This window comes from Drosophila arizonae, chromosome X (genome assembly GCF_054131065.1).
Source record: "Drosophila arizonae isolate 15081-1271.41 chromosome X, UAZ_ARI_1.0, whole genome shotgun sequence".
NCBI lineage: Eukaryota > Metazoa > Arthropoda > Insecta > Diptera > Drosophilidae > Drosophila > Drosophila arizonae.
In genome coordinates, this window is record NC_142927.1 from 30,082,097 (window position 1) to 30,102,219 (window position 20,123).

The 20,123-nt window shown below is 38.3% G+C and overlaps 1 protein-coding gene and 1 long non-coding RNA gene across 2 annotated transcripts in view; one reads left to right on the forward strand and one right to left on the reverse strand.

Moving 5' to 3' along the window:
* The window catches only part of lz (lozenge), a 31,769-nt gene continuing 11,646 nt past the window's right edge, over positions 1 to 20,123 (forward strand). Inside the window, exons 1-4 of the mRNA XM_018013883.2 lie at positions 1 to 6,858; positions 9,115 to 9,354; positions 15,592 to 15,705; positions 17,479 to 17,763. Of these exons, the coding sequence (XP_017869372.1) occupies positions 6,285 to 6,858; positions 9,115 to 9,354; positions 15,592 to 15,705; positions 17,479 to 17,763 (1,213 nt within the window). The 5' untranslated portion in view covers positions 1 to 6,284. The remainder of the gene's footprint in view (positions 6,859 to 9,114; positions 9,355 to 15,591; positions 15,706 to 17,478; positions 17,764 to 20,123) is intronic.
* LOC149268128 (uncharacterized) overlaps positions 835 to 20,123 on the reverse strand; it is a 25,035-nt gene continuing 5,746 nt past the window's right edge. Inside the window, exon 2 of the long non-coding RNA XR_016270936.1 lies at positions 835 to 20,080. This is a non-coding gene — a long non-coding RNA (uncharacterized LOC149268128). The remainder of the gene's footprint in view (positions 20,081 to 20,123) is intronic.

Consider the following 20,123-nt stretch of genomic DNA (forward strand, 5'->3'; position numbering starts at 1 on the left):
TTCGATTGATTTCTGGACTTTCTAGCCGTTACTGTAGTTTTGTCTGATGACGCTCTCTTAATAGGCTATTCTATTTTAGCAACTGGCTGATCAAGCAAATAAGTGGTGCGGGTGCTAAAGGCGACGCAAGTAATGTTAGAGTAGGAGCTTTTGTTATTTTAGCTTTTTTATATTTTATTAATTTTATAAAAATGTTTCTTTCCGTGCTATCAATGCCTATTAAGCCTATTTATGTGTACAAATACATAAATAGATGGCTGACGCATATAAATGCCTCAATATATATGCCGATTGCCACGCCCCTAGTTGTCGTAGACTCCTCATTTTTGGCCAGTTTTTAGAACGAGCAACCGGTAACCTAAATGCAAAATTTAAATTCTTACGCTCAAAAAATGTGAAAATTACAAGGTATTTTTCGATATACCACGCCCTTAAAGAAGCGTAAAAATTATTTTTGGGGCATCGATAAAGGAGGCTACCAGTAACTAAACTTTTGCGGTTTGCCACGCATATATCTGCCATAGCTCGTTGGACTTGGGTGGTCAACCCGCGTATATGTACCAAATTTCAGGTCTCTAGCATCAATAGTGTCCAAAATATAGCCGAATTCGCGCGAAATAGATTGCGTTCATACGGACAGACGGACGGACATTGCACAAAACCAATATACTAATTCACTTTCGTGAATGAGTATAAAAATGCCAGAATGCGTCAAGCCGTGGGTAATATAGGCTCATTTGACAGTTACGCTACAATTGAAATCATGAAGAATTGACAGACACTGAATAGCGGCGAAGTCTTTGGCAATTATCATCACATTCCATACCCACTTTGTTTGTTTGTTTTTTTTTTTTTTTTTTTTTTTTTAATTTTTAATATTTTTTGTATATATAATCATGAATATGTTGAATATATATGTATATGAATAGATAGTTAAATGAATTATATATGTATGTACTATATTCTCAAATTACGAAGAATCCAATAATAATGTATAATAAAAACAAATTATGGATATTAAGTGTTGTTGATAGGTGTCACAGTATAAATACGTTATAAAGTAATTAAGCATATAGTAATTATATTTACAAAATTAAACACGTGATTTATTTATACCATAAAGATTTAAATATATAGAAAAAACTAATCTGCCGGCCCTAGCACAAGCCGACATCTGTCTCTGTCGGGAAACGGAAGGCAATTGTTGGTTTTACTCAATATGGCATCTTTTGTAAGCTACTCTGCGCAATCGCTCAGAGCAACCCTGCAAATCGATGTCACTTGTTAACGATAGCTATCGCAGTTCGTGATGTTTCAGCTTTGCGCAGGGGAATTAGCCGCTATATGGTGTTGGAATAGACTACGATAAAGCTACAAGATTTGCACCCTTAGCGCCATCTACCGGAAACTATATTAAGCTACTGCTACTGCTTTGCCTACAATAGAGACAGCGAGCAGTTGAACATAACATGAAGTGTTAACAAATAAAAATGAGACAAAAGCGTTCCAGCATACGGAAAAGCACGGACTGATGGGGCTTAATTTGACTCAGCTCGTCTCCCTAATCAAGAATATATACACTTTATTGGGTCTGCCACGCTTCTTTATGCCTTTTACGTATGCAGACTTTAACAAAACCATTACACCCTGCTTTCACATTTTCAATCGGTTGAAGGTATAAAAACCCTACAAGAATCGGGCGTTAACTCAAAAGCGTGAATCTTTAGTCGATACACATAAGTACATATGCATAAACCAGGCCTTAACATTGCAATTATTTGCGCAGTATTTATCCGTGCTTAAATGGGAAACCAGGGTAAAATGATTTAGTTAAAATATAGTCGGTTTCAGAAAATATAAGAGCTAGATTCTTTAAATATATTTTTTTTGTTAGTCCGTATATACCACGCGATGGTATATATGCAATTTTTTGTTATCGCAAGCATCCTAAATGAAAATCAGCAATAAAATTATATCTCTCACAAATTTAGAGCCATAGTTTTCAGTAAGGTTTTATGTATATATTATAGAAGCTCGACTTTTTCCCTGAACCCCGAATAATTTATGTGGTTATAAATGCAGAAAAAGTAAAGAATTTCAAAAGCCTTTCGATAAGGTTGAAAGTTAATAGAATGTTTTTCAAAAATAAAGGAGAACTCGGCAGAACTCGAGCCCGCGAAATTCGAACATGACGTGCATCGGATCGAGCAGGGGTGCACTGCTTTGAATCGTGGTAGCGAAAAAGGAATAGCAACTGCACTGCGCCACACGTCAAACAGAAAATGTAAAGCAGTGGCTGAAAATACAAATTCAATTAACAGGCAATGCAATAGAATTCATTAACAATTTTTATTCCCAGAATATGGTAGAATGCTCGCATGCCAACGTAGAAGACCGAAAGGCCACGCCTGTTTATGTTATATTTACATACTCTATAGAATATTTGACATTCAAAACTATAGCTATAGCTATACTTGCAACTGAGTTCTACAAGCGAGTTTAGTCAGATTAGGGTACCCAAAATGTAGCAAAAGGAGATTCTATAAAATTCATCTATATGCAAAGCAGATTGTTACATACATACATACATATGCACTAGACTCATGAGTGAGTGAGCCAAAATGAATGGCTCACTGAACTGAGCCACTGAGCTAGCTCCTCATTTTGGCTCACTATCTCGTTTTCGCTCACTCGCCCATTTTGATTGCGATCCTTCTCGACTCATGAGCTATAAGAAAGTGAGCCAGTTAGCCAAATGAGTGAGTTGGCTCACTTCACTCGCTCTTTTTACCTCAATGAGCTGCTTTTACCCAAGTATAATATGCACATACGTGTTGCCAACACAGTAGATGGCGCTATGCACTTTCAATGGATACACTTGGGAACATTCTAATTATGGAAATTATTTCTCATTGGATTAAACTGTTTAACCGTTAGTTAAACTGAACATATTCCATAAAGTTGCTTAAGATGTAAATAGAAAATTAACAAACAAAAATATATGTCAGCTTGTCTAAAAACTCTCATATCATTAAAATAGACCTCCTCGCGGCTTGAACCTGGAGCTCAATACTAAAGCAGCTGAAATAATAATCAGTCGAAATTATAATAATTTAAATATAATTCGCAAAGAATGCACAGCAAACTCATCAGTTCTTGTTTGCCTATTGGCCAAGCGTTTAATTTAATAATTCGAGTGTCATGTTTATTTACATATTTATTTTATTTTTATTTATTATGTACTTATTATTTAAAATTTGAAGCTCTATTTATCTGATTTGCGATAAGGTTCATAATAAATCAAAAAAAAAAAAAAAAAAAAAAAAAAAAAAAAAAACGGGAGCATATCTTCTGATATTGACGCCGTCATGTATACGAACGCGCGGACGGACAGATTGGATTTCCCTGATTTTCCATTTTCAATGGGTTCAAGGCATAGCAAAGTTACTAAGCAATTAAGCTCCCACACTGCACCTAATGTGTGTGTGTGCGTATATGAGTCTGCGTGTGTGTGTGCCCATGTGCCGTTTCTTGAGTACGTTGAAAAGGAGTTAGATTTATTGAAATATCAGTTCCTGGAAGAGATCAGCGGATCTCGTAACCGAGCAGTCTCGTCTAGAGCTTTCTTACTTGCTTTTATCTGAATAATGTGGGAATAAATGTTAAGCATGTTGCTTGACCTTCAAATGTCCACACATAATGTGATAAGAGCGAGTGCTCTTGCACATATCGTATAAAATGTATATGAATACCCTGTATTCATTGAAAGAGTTCATTGTGTAGCTCATACTAGATATATTTCTGTATACAAATTTTACTAAAATATAAACTGAAATTTCGTTATAGTATTATGGGCAATTTACCGTCATCCCACCACTTTCACACATAAAGTGTCTTAATTTCCAGGGTAGATTCTAGCCGACTATACCATGTGATCTTCATAAGTAATTATTTCTTTTTTGTTTCGACTGATAAGCCAAAAGTTTCCCACAGTAGCGAAATAATAATAATCCAATGAGAATATTAGTGTATACATGTATATACATAGATATATATGTATGTACTTGAATGTGAAAATGCCAACTTGAGCTATGTGAATATATTGTAAAAATATTTATATATGTATCTGTGATAAGTTGTGTGGTTAACAGCAACAATAACAGTTAGAGCTAAGAGAAATATTTGATTAACTTTCGAGTACTTATGTGCATGTGTGTGTGGATGCAACAAGCTGCATGAATACCTATGGAACTCGAATTGAGTCAACCATCGTCATTCCTGCATAAGTTCGCACTGACTGCTCTGTAAGCGGGCTTTCGTAAGAAAATTGTCAAGTAAGAGTAATTAGTTAATGCAAATGCGAATGCCACTTCGATCGGCTGGTACGTAAATTATAACTACTACATTCAATATTTAGTTTTAGATATTCTTGTAGCATTTATGATAATTATGATAACCGCACAGCCCAATCTGGAGTTTGATAACAACTATCGTTTTGCCTTAAAAAAAAATAAATACATAAAAAAAATTAACATAAATACAAGGACTGTTTACTTAGTATAAAACAACAAAAATAAGAATTGATAGGGCACCTAAGAGAAAGATATAGAGACTGACAACGAGAGAGATAGAAAGGCAAGAGAACGAGAGAGAGAGAGAGAAAGCAAGAGCTTGGAGAAAACAAAACAAGCTAAGGGCAAAGAGCATTCAAAAGAGCGGCCGAGGCCAATTGGCCGCACAGAAGCAAATAAATTGGGCTCCACCCAATGACAGTCGGCAATGGGCTCCACGGAAAAAAAGCAAACACTTGCCTGAACCACCGTGACCTACAAAGCACAATCACAGGCGCACACAGGCACACACATGCACACAGCGTCTAGCCAATCAGAATGCGTTTAAGACATAACGGTCTGCGCACAATGCACTGGCAACCGCATGCCGATTGGCTAGCGCTCAACGCCGACGCAGACGTAACGGCGAGAGAGTGAAACGAGCTCAGCCGTTGAAAAGGCAATTGCTGAATAAGAGCGCAGAGTGCAGGCAGCACGCAGTTAAAGAGCGCAAGAGCGAGAGAGCCGTTGGAATTAATGTTCGCAGCTTATCATAGCAGCAGCAGCAGCAGCAGCGACAGCGGACAGGGTGTTGCGGCGGCTGTTTACTGTTGCTGCCGTCGCGCCGATAGTGATGACGATGAGTGAATTTTGTGCTCGGCTCGGCTGCCGGCTGTTCTATAGGTTAACTCGCCGCTGGTGGCCACGTTAGGTGTCAGTAACAATTTAGTTCGACACGCGGACGCACCTGTTTCTTTTTTTTTTTACATATTTTGTTTGTTGGCAATCAAATCAAATAGCAAAAAACCAACTGCACATGGCTCTTTACGAATTTGCCATTGTGTGTGTGAGTGTGTGTGTGTGTGTGGAAGTGTAATGATTTATTAATTATTACTATTAATATAATTATTATTGTTGCAATATGAATTAGGCTAAACAAAAAAGCGCCAAAAAGAAACTTTAGATTCAAAATAAAAAATAAAAACAAACAAAAAATTAATAAATACGTTAATCAAATAAAATTTGAAATCAAAATAGCAATAAACATTTACAAAATCAAAAGTTTCTGGTACTTTTAACGGAAACTGTTGTTGGTAAACCAAGTGATACTGTTGTTCCAATTAGAAAGAAATAGGAGAGTAAAAACAATGCTCTTGTTGTTGCTGTTGTCAAATGACACAGCACAAAAAAGAAAAAGCGCGAAAATGTAGTCGCAAATGAATGTAATGAATTGATTATGATCTACGCATGTGTGTGTGTGTTTATCTGTGTGTGCCTAATGTTGCAATAGCCATGGAAGTCAAGAGTTAAACATCCAAACAGCAGCAGAATCAGCAGCAGCAGCAGCAGCAACAACATCATCAACAGTAACAACAGCAAGATCAACAATAGTCGTCATTAAGTCATCGAGTGTTAATTTGTGACTAATTTTTTGTTTTGCCTGATTATTAAATTAATCAAAATAGAGGAGAACAACAACAGCAAGAACAACAACAACCATCAGCTGCTGCAACTGCTTGAGGCATCAGTTATCGATCCACAGTGATAACAGCAACAGCAACATAAACTGCAATTGAAAAATACAAATCTTTAAATAGAGAGAGCGAAGCCCGCACAAATCACTTGTCGTTCGACAAATTGGCGCCGCAAAAAAAAAAAGGGAAAATACAACAGCAATAATTGTTGATTTGATTTGGATTTTGATTTTGATTCAGTTGTTGACGCCCACACCGAATGCATTTCCATTTGCCCAGCGAGGCGGCAACAGCAACTGCAGCAACAACAACGACGATCGTCAGCGACCTCAACAGCTACTATACGGGCGCAATTGCAATCGAAACAGGAGCTGTCCCGGCTGTGGCACCCGTCAGCAGCAGCAGCAGCAGCAGCATCATCGACGGCGGCAGTCGCAGCATGGTCACATCATCAGCATCGCCAACGGGTACGGGCTGGTCAGCGCCAGCGGAATATAAGAGCGCCAATACGGCTGTTGCTGCTGCCACCGCTGGTGGCTCAGCCGCCGCGGCGATCATGTGCGAGGTGTTGCCGTCGAGCAGTGCCAGTGTCGGCAGCAGTTCGCCAACAGGTGGCGCCAGCAATGGCACCGCCAACAGTGCCAACAGTGGCAGTGGCAATAAAATCAATATCAACAACAACAACAACAGTAGTAACAACAATAATAATAATAACAATACTAACAGTCGCAACAACAACAACAGCAACAATGGCAACAATGCAGTACATCAGGATTTGCTATGGATGGAGCGATTTGTGCTCGAACGACAACAGGAATATCCCGGCGAATTGGGTATGCATCATACAAAATTTATATATATTATAAAGAAAAAGAAATACAATATGCAAGCACATAGTGTACCGATATTGACTTCGACTTTTGCTCTATATTGTCATAAATATAAATTAAATTATTTAGTTCGACTTCGTTGATATTTTTATCAAAGATCAGTTGGTATTTTCGCTTTTAGATCTTTCTAGTTCTAGCAAAAACGAAAACCTTTTTCTATATAGTTATAGAAAGCATATTATTAAGCTCGAATTGTTCTTGATACCTCTAAAGGGAAAATAAATCAAATTCGGTTTTTAATAGATTTCTCTCATTTTAAAATTCTAATAGAAGGCATTTAACTTTCGTTTTTCCCAAATGTAACCCCAATTATTAGATATATTTATTTTCAATCTACAAGGACATATTATATTATATATTTGCTTATACAAACTGTGCAAGTTTGCTTTCGATGCTTTAGCGCGTGGCCAGGATGACATTCATAAGATATCGAAAACTTTTAGGGCTTTAGTGTATATCAATGTTCGGTGATGAGTAAATTGATATCAATAATTGTTATTGATATCAACGCACGAGTCTTGGCTGCTCTTTTTTCTGCTGCTCTTATTTTACTTCTTCCTCTTCGTCTTCTACTTTAGGCGCTCGTCTTTGGTAGAACATTTCACTGAAATCCATATATGCCTGATCGTATCAATGACCCATATGAAATCTCAGAGCTTGAGAAAATCATCCTGCGTGGAATTTAGTGAAAGATTACCCTGTTCCCTATAAGACTTGGATGCATTTTTGGTCGATTGCTTCTTCTCTTTCTTTTGCTTTTGTGCTTATGCTCTTCAGCAGCTTGATTATGACAAATTTACGAACGTAGAAGGATAGCTAGCTGATAAACAAATTGATGTGATGATATGATATGGTAGGATGTGCTCTAACTAATAAATGTTAACTATCATATACCTTGTACCAGTATGTAGGTATTAGATATTGCTTATATCATATCCGTAATTATTGTGTTGTTAGCCAACAGGTACTGTAGAGACACTACTGTTAAGCTGTAACCTCAGACGTTAGATACCCTGTAATAAGATACCCTCTAATTAAGAGTGAATAGCTACCACTAGTTTTAAAGTTTTCTTTACCACGACAAAATTTTGTAATATAATTTATATTTTGTAATTCACTAAATAGATGATATTCCGCAGTTTATTATTTATCTCGCAATATTATTAAATATTAGTAATATAAATTATATTATGAAATATTATTTGTCTTATTAATCTGTAGAGAACAGAAAATGTTGTTTTTTTGTTTGTTTGCAAATTCAAATAGTTCGTGTAAAATATATGCTGTATTGGGCGCACATTTTAGTGAAATTTATGGAACTATGAAACTGTAGAATTTACGATTTTATGCGATTTACGAGCGCGAAATTATTTTGCATATATCTATACATATGCGTGTTTGTGTATGGATATATGTGTGTATGTATGTATCTGTGTATGTGCATATGCATGCCCATGTATATATATCTAGTTTGTAGTTCTAAAATGCACAATAAGTAATAAATACACATAAACTTACAGCAAGATGCAACACAGACATTCTCGAGCATAAATACAATCATTTATATGCTGAAGCTATGAAGCATGAAAGGATGGCAGTACTATAGAATATTTAGAGTCAGAGTTGATATAAAATTAATAATAAAACAGTGCTAACTGAAGCTTTCGGCTTGATGGAATATCAAATCGCGATATTTGGTAAACTATCTCATATGTATGTTTGTATATACCTCTATATACCTATAGACTACTTTATATACATATATCTACATACATATATGCTGCTTGAAATTGAAAATTCAATTCAGAAATGATTTTTAGAAATCAGCAACTAGATGTCTGGTGACCTTCTGCGTAGATTGTTCAGGCATTGATTGACTGACTGTCAGATGTTGCCCCACAATGGGGCAGTTGGCAAGTGCCAACTGGTAACTGTTAACCGTTGGCTGGCAACTGACGGTGTCTTTGGCACTGACCACCCACTAATTAATTATGAAGCGCCATGGTGGAACGGTTAATGCAGATGGAAATGATTGATGGTCAAATGCTGCCGCCAAATAACTATCAATTATTCACCATATTTTGGAGATATTATAAATGAATCCATAAATTGATTATACATTTTTGTTTATTGCTTTTTTTCTGATTTTAATTTGCAATTTGGATTTGATTTAATTTTATTTATCATTCTGCATTGCAGTGCGCACCAGCAATCCGTACTTCCTCTGCTCCGCCCTGCCCTCTCACTGGCGCTCGAATAAAACTCTGCCGCTGGCCTTTAAAGTGGTCGCCCTGGCGGACGTCGGCGATGGCACCTATGTGACCATCCGGGCGGGCAACGACGAGAATTGCTGTGCCGAGCTCCGCAACTACACAGCCCAGATGAAGAACGGCGTGGCCAAGTTCAACGATCTCCGCTTCGTCGGACGCAGTGGTCGAGGTGAGTTCCAAATATGTAGATGCGTAGAGCGAGACAGACATACGTAGAGGGGTCTCCATTTACCAAATCTCAGAGGTGCGCTTCTGCGTATATACCTCAAAATTAACTGGAATATACATGGGCAGATTATTTGAATACACACCAGTACATGTGCCAAATGTTAAGTCGTTCACTTTGTAAAGGAGAGATCAGGGAGGAAAATGACCAAGCGAATAATAATAATAGATATGACAGCTGCACTTGAACTTGAGTCAACTACTGACATAATATGCAATATATTGCTTAGTGCAGTGGAAGTTTCATTCAGATATTTTGGTGAAAACTTGGAACCTCATGATTATCTATGCATTCTACAATATAGGAGGCAAGAAAGTTGACTGATACCCAAATGGAGATTCTTTCACATCAGGTCACATCTGATAAGATTAATTTCTAATGGCCAAAAATAAAAATAAAGCTTCGTCCTTTTAATTCACAAAAGACTCTTCGACTTGCAGTCTTCTTGTCTGGCAACGTTGAGCAAATTTCTTATTCAAGAATCCGAATTTTGGCCAAGGAACGGAAGTTGTTGCTGGGAGCGGAAGTGCTTTGATTGAGCGGGTTAAGTTTGTGGCATCCGTTGCACAATGCGTTTCTGACTTTAGCTTCAGCTTCAGCTTTGTGATTATTGTGAATGGGCCCAAACACGCAGCAAGGATCAATGTCCAGTCGTCACATTAGGCTGCTGATCGTGCTGTTGCTGCTGCTGTTGCTGCTGCTGCTGTTGCTGCTGCTGCTCTTGCTGCAGTTTGCGCTGGCCCCGGGGCAACATGCAACAACTCGACAACAACGACAACCACTCGGGTCGACAGTTCGCGAATTTGGCTGCAGTCGGCTTGCTCACACGAATACCTTGAGCTGAGCTGCGCTGAGCCGAGCTGAGCTGAAGCTGTTCTTTGGGTGTCACGCAATGTTATAATCGATTTGAACCCAACATTATAATACATAGGGATATGGTCATGAGCTGGTACTTCAGAGTCCCATTGCATAGAATTTTGCAGAAGCAGCAGCAGCAGCAGCAGCAGCAGTTGGCTAATTAGCTGCAACTGTTGCCTGCCTGACTGCCTGCCAGACGGACAGACGGACAGGCGGCCAGAGCAGGCAGCCTGCATGCCTGCCAATTGACGGCTCGTGCCGCAAGGGGCAGCTAATAATTACTGCCACAACAGCCGAGCAACGACATCGACAACGACGGCGGGCAACAGGCATGCAAATAACAAGCTAATGATGTAAGAATGTAAGCGCTGACCAAATTGTCAACGACAGCCCCAGTGTCGTTTATTTAATAGCCGAACCGAACGCCCAACGCCCCCATGGCCAATACAACGAGTGCCAGAGCGAGAGGGCTATGTAAATGGCGAGCCAGGACATCATGCGGTGTTTTCTGATTAAATGACAAAGCTCATTTCGTCCAGCAAACAAACAACATTCAAAGTGTGTGAGCGCTTGTTTATATGTATATGTATATATAAATATATGTGTGTATATAAATATATATGTGTGTATATCATATACATACATATTTTTAAATACAGATTTCCAAAAAAGCCTGACATTGTCACGCGTCATAGATTTATTTAACTTTTTTTGTTGTACCCTCCCTTTAAATGGTTTTCAATATTTGGCCAACAACTGTTTGATCGCAATCTGGTAATCTGGCAATTGTTTTTGGCCTTTATTAGACCGCCTATCCGTCCGGCCATCTCTTATCAGCCCTAATCTAATATCAAAGGACAAACAACCGAAAGGATTAAAAACGGCAAATGAGTGACACGCGCCGCAGCGATTCCTCGCCTAAGTCCCATAAGTTTCCTCTGTATTTCGTTAATTAAAAGGTTGAATAAAAAAGAAAGACAAATGAAGCTGCGATTCGTTTAAGGAATGCCAACTCCTCCTCGATGCTATTCTAGAATTGCCTTAATAAGTCTCTATGAAAAAGTTTTGCATAGGCTTAAAGTTTATTAACAAATCGTTCGACGTCTTCATGATATTAGCCATGTTATATCTTCAATCCGAACATTACTCTCGTTCACTGAAGAACTATAGAATATGTTGGTTTGTTGGTCTCTCTGCCTAAATAATTATATATAGAGAATGTAGATAGTTAAAGTATACCATGAACGTTTGTAGCCTCGGCTTATGTTAATTATATAGATACTAATAATAATATGGATATTAAATGAGTGTATCTATTGCAAACTAAGCACGATGAATGATATGGCATGAACCGCTGTTAGGGCTATAGACTTGATATTTGGATTATATACAATACATATATCAAAGCGACTGGTATATACATACATAAAAATATGCATATATGTGTATACAAATTTATATAAATATAAACTAATACAATATTATCATCGTGCAACAGCAACTTTATTCTTTGGGGATGAAAAAGAAAATGAATAGCGAGAAAATAACCGAAATTTGAATACAGTTTTATGTACAAAATGATCGACTCTATTTTAGATAAAAAGTTATATCTACATGCTGATTAGTTTAAGAATTACAGCCAACAAAATCATGAAAATATATGTTTAAATAGCCAAGGCGACTACAAATGACATAAAATATTAAACTATTGAAGATATCGCTTAAAACAGTATATTTCCTAGTTAAACTGTTGAATTTCAAACCTAGGTTACACGTAATACGTGACTAGGTCATACAGACCAACTGATAAATTGTTATATGCACATCTAATATAATAAATTTGGAAATAACTATACCATAAATAAACTGTAGTATAATACATGAAAAATCAAATTTTTAGGATTATTATCATTATTTTCATCCAGGACATCATGACAATTGACAAATATACAAGGTTTTATTGTCCCAATCATTAAAACATTTAGAGCTAGAAACAATTATAATACTACTAGAAACAATATACAGTCGAGTCTTGATAATTTGTACCCCGCTAAATCGAGTGTGTCCCTAAATCGAAAAAATTCTATCTCCTAGAAAAAAATTCGTCCTCGATAAATCTGGATAATTTGAATTTCTACGTAAGTCGAATCAAAACGGATCCCTTTGCCATTTCGATTTATCGGGACTCGACGGTATTTAAAATGAATATACTCATTTAACTTGAAGTGAGCAAGTGTAATAGAAATAAAATGCATTTAAGCAAACATTCTATATTCGTAGTAATAATAGTAGTAAATAATATGTAGTTAAATGAAAATCTATCGCAACGAACTGAAACATACTAGAGTTACCAGAATAGAATCAGTGTTTCGCCTATGTGCAGACATAAATGGTCAGACTTGTACACGGCTGGGACTGGCTCCACTTTTAAATTGATCGTCTTTACCAATTACTAGAAATTTGGCTCTGATGCGCTGAGTTGTTTGGATGGCCATTGTTCAGCTGGGGCTGATGTTGATAACTCATTTAGGTTGTTGCATGCTTTGTTTTCCTCACGATCGGGGCTGAGAGTGTCGAGAGTCGAGAGCGGCTGCTCATTATAATTTCTATCACTGTTATTATTATTATTATTTTTATTATTAGTATTATGTATTATCATTTACATTGGGTCTTTAGCGGTCATAAGTAGTGCCATATTTTATCCGTACAACAAAAGGCAGACGCGTGTTCGCTTGTTGAGTTGCGGCTGATTGCCTTGGCTTCACTGCTCCAGTTTAGACCGCCTTCTGCCTTTGCCTCCTGCTCCCAACCTGTGCCAGGTAACACAAATGCGTCGGTGCGCTCCATTGAATAATGACAACCAAAGAGCAAGTAAAACCAAAATGTCTAGGAGTCTCTTTAAAAGTTTTGGTATTCAGTTTGAATTTTATTTATTTTTTTCTACGGGTTTTCGTGTCATTATGTTTTTGGTTTTTGTTTCTTTTTTTTTGGAGCAGTTTGATTAATTTGGCTTCTTATTGCGATAGATTTGACTTTCAAACGCAAGCTCAACTCGAGCTAATGAAGACATTTGAAGCCAGCGTCAACGACCACGTAGCACGCCAATAGATCTAAATGACAGGGAGTCGAGAGTGGAGCTCAGTGATTGGAGAGTCGAGAGTCGAAAGTCGAGAGCAGCGAGTCGGACTGGTCGAGGACAAACGCTTTCTAACTGATGAGCACAGTTTATGCGGCATACGTGAAGAGTTATAAAAACAAACAGAGTTGGGTTAATGAACTTAAACATCACTTGGCTTAGGTCTGTCCGGCTCGTTGCCTAAACTGTCCTTAATTAAATACCATTTTGTCGAGTTGTCCAAGTGCAAGTATCAGAGCTACTGCCAGCCTCTGACCCGACTTGCGTTGCTGCTGTGTGGGTGCACAATGCATTCTCCCACTTGCCCCATGGCAGGCGGGCGGGGACTATTGCAATGGTTGCGACTGAGGTTTTGCGGTTGCCAGGAAGGATTGATTTTGGCTCTGTCTACGGTACCGAATTCGACTCTCTCCTCTCACTCGCTAGCTTTTGGCTGTGCAGCAACAAAGTAAAAACAATGTTGCTTTAGTGGCTATTTAAATATATAGTATGAATGTGTGCATAAACTGGCTACCTGTGCGGCTTCCAGTCTGCAGCCCCCCCCCTCGTCACGCACTGCAAATATCTGTTCATTAACCACCGACAACAAGTCAGAGTGCTCTAGTTGAAATGCCCTGGCTGGCAGATACCCTGCATCCTGCGCAAATCCCCAGTGTTATATGTACTGCAGTTTCGACAAAGTATGATCTAGAGAAGATACTTAACAACATTATGCTTACTAAACTTAGGACTAGACAGTGTGTGAATATATTGAAAATAGACATGCATCTAGGATGCTGTTTTAATCGATATATTTGCTTTTTGGATAAAAGATATCATACTTTAAGTCTCTAGCTGTATGTAGACAGAGTTAGATAGATGAATATATAGATCTTATTGATCTGGTGCCAAGATTGTTAGGGCATGCCACGCCTGGTTTGGCATGCTAACTTCACACATATGCACAAAACCAATATACCCTGTTTGCACAACGGGTGCAGGGCATACAAATGGGGGAATGCATTTATTAAATTGACAGTCAGAGCGCGCAGCAAAAACGGCAATTAATGCGTATGCCATAGTCAGTCGAAAGTCGAACAGACTCCCGCGCCCGATAATCGATTACAGACTGCGGTTGGCAAATCGATAAACTTATCACCGTTCAGTGTGCAGCGTGCACCGCTTACCATTAGAGCAGACGATGCGGCGCGATGCGGCGCGTCGCGACACCCGCTTCGACCATAAATAGTGTAAACATGGTCAAGCCCACTCAAAGAGCACAATGTTGCCCCGTTTCGCGCGCCCAGCCGACAGGTTTCAACAATTTTATGGCGTTTGCTGTTCTTGTTGTTGCTGTTTGTTTGTTGCCATAAATGCGGTGCGGGACAAACGCTTGGAGGTGGCCATCAAGGAAGGATCAACAAAATTTATGTCGAGCTCAAACAAATTGCGTCATACTAAAAAAAAAAAAAAAGAATTAGCTTAAAGTGCTAAGGATAAGATAAGCGAGCCGATGCAGATATACCCTTTTCCAGTGACAGATACGTATATGGATATAGATATCGACTTAACTATACATACGAGTGCAGAGAAAGATATAAATCGAAATTCAAAAAATTGCACGCTTCGATATAACTACAGTTTTTTTTGTGAATGGTATCTTACAATATTTTAAAAGTTTAGACTAAGAAATAGGCCTTTTCTACTTAGATATTTATTTATAAACATGATATATGGCATATACGACAACATAATTATTTGGGGGAAAAAAGCAAAGAAATAGAAACCCTATAAATTCCAAAAATATTTCATATATATGATATAGTAAGCCATAGGGCTTTATATAAAGTTAATCCGAACTCATGGTGGTAAACTACAAGTATCTCGAAAATCACACTGTATAGAACTTTTCTGAATTTAGCATTTACAACCTATATATGTATATGTAATATTTACAATTCGATTATACTAGCGCTTCTAAGAAATCTTTCAAAATATTATCCAAACTCGAAGATCTTTTACCAAGTGGCCAACGTAGTTGAGAATTGCAAGGGCATATAGTGCATCGAGGGCAGTCGACAGCAGACCATTCTAAATACATTTTGGGAGGAGCTGGAAATTGATTCGGTAGCCAATTAGCTGTCTCGTAAATCAATATACGACTTTTAATACCCAATGTTTCTCTTTCGCCCTTCTCAATGTTACAGGAAAGAGCTTTACGCTAACAATTACCGTTGCAACAAGCCCGCCGCAAGTTGCCACCTATGCCAAAGCCATCAAAGTGACAGTGGACGGTCCCCGGGAGCCGCGCTCCAAGACAAGTAAGTAGCACGGAATCTAACTGAAACATAAGCACAAGCCGCACAGGCCGCACAGGCGGGACGGGCTCAGGTCACACGCTGGGTTTTAGGATAGCATTGGGTCTTAGGCCGCATTAGACAAGTGTCTAATTGATGTAACTGGCTTAAGCCGTATCGGCCAATTGCACACAATGCTAATCACTCATAATCCTCGTGGAAGTCGAGAGATTACCTTCAGTCTTCTGTCCTCAGGCTTCTGCCTTCTGTTGCATGCCGTCAAAATATTTGCGTCAGATTTTGACTTGAAAATTGCTCGCAATGCAAGATCTTGTAAAGTGAGCGCCGCCATTTTGTTTCGAAGACCTTCTTTTTTTTGGAAGGTGTTTGAAAAGTGCAGCCGGTTTACCAACACACAGATGGACAGGCAGATAAACGTACGTACGTACGTACGTACGTATGTATATCTTAACTCAAGTCATCTGAACTCGACTCAACTCAACTCAACTGAACTGAACTGAACTGAACTGAGCTGCATTGCTTCCTACGGTTTCTGAAAAAATTGCGGTTTTCAAAGAAAAACCTTTTTGCAAAGGCGGCAACGATGTCATATTGAGTGTGTGTTTCTCTCTCTCTCTCTCTCTCTCTCTCTCTCTTTAGTTTTGTGTAATGCATATACGAGTATGAATTAATTTTTTCTTATTTTAATATTAATTTTTTTGTTAATGCATTTTTAGGTCTTCACTGACAATACGTACTCTACATACGAGTTAACTTAAGTATATGCATTATAAAATATGCTGCGGCTTTACCTTGAGTATGTGTTCATTCCATACGAATGATCGAGCGAGGGTGGAATGAGAAGTTAGGCGGTAGTATTACAATAAGGATGAAACAGTAAATGGCTTTAAGGTGTTCTGCAGATAGCTGCAAGTATCTCACTTTAATAATATATAGAAATCATTTGGGAATTCTAACAGTTTTAGCAGTTAGCCTATTAAATTAATCAATTTTTATAAAAATATTAAGGAAAATACCAAAATTTTCTCTAGAGGCCTAATGTAGCTAAAGACAAGACATGTGAGCTGTGCTCAAATAAATAAAACCTGATATAGTTTTGTCATCGATTTCACGCAGAGCAGTCCTTCATATAGTTAAAATAGTCATTTTATGTGCTATGTCTTTAGCTCTCATATATTTCATACTCTACTAGGCTAGCGCACTATAGACTTTAAGATCTATCAGCTAGACTGACAGGCGGAGCAACTTGACAATCGAAGTATAAATTATGAATGCGAAGTCTCATGTCAAGAGCAAACTTTGAAAGTCAACTTTGAATGTGGCATAGCGAGCAGCGCGATTTATGTTCAAATATCACATAAACTAGCAGCATAACTTCTAGCTGCCTAAACTAGCCCTATGTCCTAAAGGTGCTAACGACGACTGGTGGTGATGTCGCGAAGCATCGTCTGTAACATTGTTGTTAACTGAAGTGTTGTGAAGGTGTGAAGTATTCGCAGACATCGCTGATCTTTGGTAGTGATCATGATGATCGATCGACTTTCGTGCTAACTTATAAAGGCTGGAAGATTTTCCTAGCAATTATTTCTTACCTCATTTGGACATGACTTGACCCAAAGCAGTGTCACAATAAATCTTGTGACCTCAATGAGATGACAGATCTAAAAATTTGCTCAGATAACTGGAACTGTTATGAATTACTAATTCCATATATCGTACCATACATCAAATATCAATATATATAACACATGCAAATTCTGTTGCCATATTGTGCAGGTCCAACAGGCGGTCCTCAGTACCGTGCTCTCGGCCTGGGCCAGCGACCATTCATCGACGGCTTCCCGAAAACGTTTCACGAGCTGGAAACGCTGCGACACTCGGCAAAGGTTGCGGCTGCTACAACGGCAGCGGCGGCTGCTGCGGTGTCGGTTGCATCGGCTGGCAACGCGCTGACCACAAACGCGAGCATTGCCCAGCAATTGGGTAGCAATTACTCATCGTCAAATAGTACAATAAATTCGGATTGCCAGGGCTACAAGCCTAACGCACCACAAATTCAAGGTAAGACATAATATAGGCCCAAAGAGCTGACCCACTCCCCAAACCAAGTTTTCCACTCTCAAAGAATTTCCTTTTAATGAACCTAACCAGTCTTAATGCTGACTGCATTTGCTTCCGTGACAACGTGTAACTCTGTTGTCCGCGTGCGTATGTGCATGTGTGCGTGTGTGTGAGCGTGCACTTATTAGATGATCAAGAATTTGGTCGACTCGACTGGCACCAGGCGGCCTAAACGTTTTAATTGAGTTAACGAACGGCCGCTCGCAGACGCAATCGCAGTCTCGATTTATTTTTAGTATTTATTACTTACCTCTTAACATAATGCCGCTAATTTATTTATTTTCCTCTACAAAACTTAAAAATAGTTCAACCCCGTTGATATCGATCATTGTCGCTGGGGCCTCGTCTCGCCTTACCTTGCATTGCCGTGCCTTCACATAGAATATAACTATGTTATAATAGTACTTCCATTTAGATTCTTGAGTCTGTGCTAGAGAATTCAGATTGTGCTTTATACTATGTGCAGGTATTACCCAGCCCAACTCGACTAGTCAAATACCTTGTACTCAGTGAGAAGCAAGCGACTAGAACTTATTATAATAATTAGTTGGAAAACAACGCTATCTGCTCTGCTGCCTGGTTTCATTAGAGTCATCCACGATTATCGATACTATTTAAGCGCGAAGAGTTATCGATAATTAGATTCAAAAGTGGTTTCCTCTTATAGAGACGCAGACTGGCGTAAGAAGTCGATTAAAATGATATATACAGCTGTAAGACATATATCGATACATAATGCTGATCTCTTTGCAACAACTATGAATATAATGTTCGCACCTATAGATACTGGATTTTATGAGCTACAGAAAAAACTTTAAGTAGACTATCGCTGTAAATGTTTGTTGATACTAGGAAAACGCGACAAGTTATCGATAAATTGCATACTATAGCAGATAAGATTTGCATATGAATCGGAGTGAGGCAAGCCTCTGTAGTCAGAGAAATAGGCACATGTATAGATTAATACAAAGGCAAGCCGTCAAAGATGTTGCGAACTAGCTAAAGCTTAAGGCATATACATATATGCTTGTCTATGTATGTGGCTGTGTATGTGTGCCAAGAGGTTATAGATCAGAGTGCACAGGGTATGTAAATATACGTTAATTCCACTCTGGGTCGCATCAACTTAAAATGAGGCAAAATTATTGCTATTTAACAGAAGTTGAGCAACTGGCTCACAGAGTGGGGAGCTGAGAAGCTGGGGCGCTCGGGACTGGCGACTGGACCGGCACTGGTTATGGGTATGGAGGGCTGAGTCATTGTGGTATGAGTCAGGGGCTAGTTGGAGCCTAGACGAATGTGAAACAGAAACTGTGATACGGCGACTAAGTGTTGCTTATGCTAATTAATTTATGATTTTTTTTTTTTTTTTTTTTCATTTTGCATTTTGTATGCCACCAAAAGAGAATCGAGTCGAGACGCGGCATCGAACTGCCCAATTACAATAAATATGTATGTATGTACGATGCGAATAAAGTGACACATCGATATCGCCGTCGTCGTTGTTGCCTGTTAATTGTCGAAAATAACAATAACAACCAATGCTGACGACAACAATAATAACAACAACAGCATTCGTGGGGCATTTGGCAGTGCAATCGATTTCGTTATGTTTGCTTGCTAAAATAAGCCAAAACCGGAAATGCCCCAAACGTAGATTAAAAATCCCACAGCGCGTTTTTGGCCAGCGTTTCGTGGTTGATGTATACAATATGCACATATACCAGCACACATACATACATATATGTATATACACGTATAAATATGCATATACATGTATATCTGTAGATGTATATATGTATGTACATTCTGACTTTTGTTACTGTTAAAAGGCTAAGCCATTAATATTTTAATGTGGCGCTTAAATTGTTAATTTACGCATAATAATAACTTGGCTAAAATCGCCGTTTTTTTTTTTGTTTTTTGTTAACGGAAATCAGCGGGAAATTCCACGAAACGAAACGAATCTATTGGAAACTCAAATGATGAATTATTATAGTTTAAACTGGCCTTAGAATTTTAATCGATAATCACAAATGATATTATGGGACTTTTAGCTATATATGTATATAACTATATATGTATATATATATATGCATATATTTTATATACACTTTTATGATATACACAAATATAAATACGTTAGATTTTTGCAATCGCTCAGTACGTACCCTTGAAATGTCCCCTTAAGTAAATATTTTTTGATTTTCCCTGAAACCATAAATCTACCGGTGAAGATTTCCTGGATTTTGACGATCTTAAGTTTAAAACTCTGTGTAGTTTTATTTAATTTAACTTTG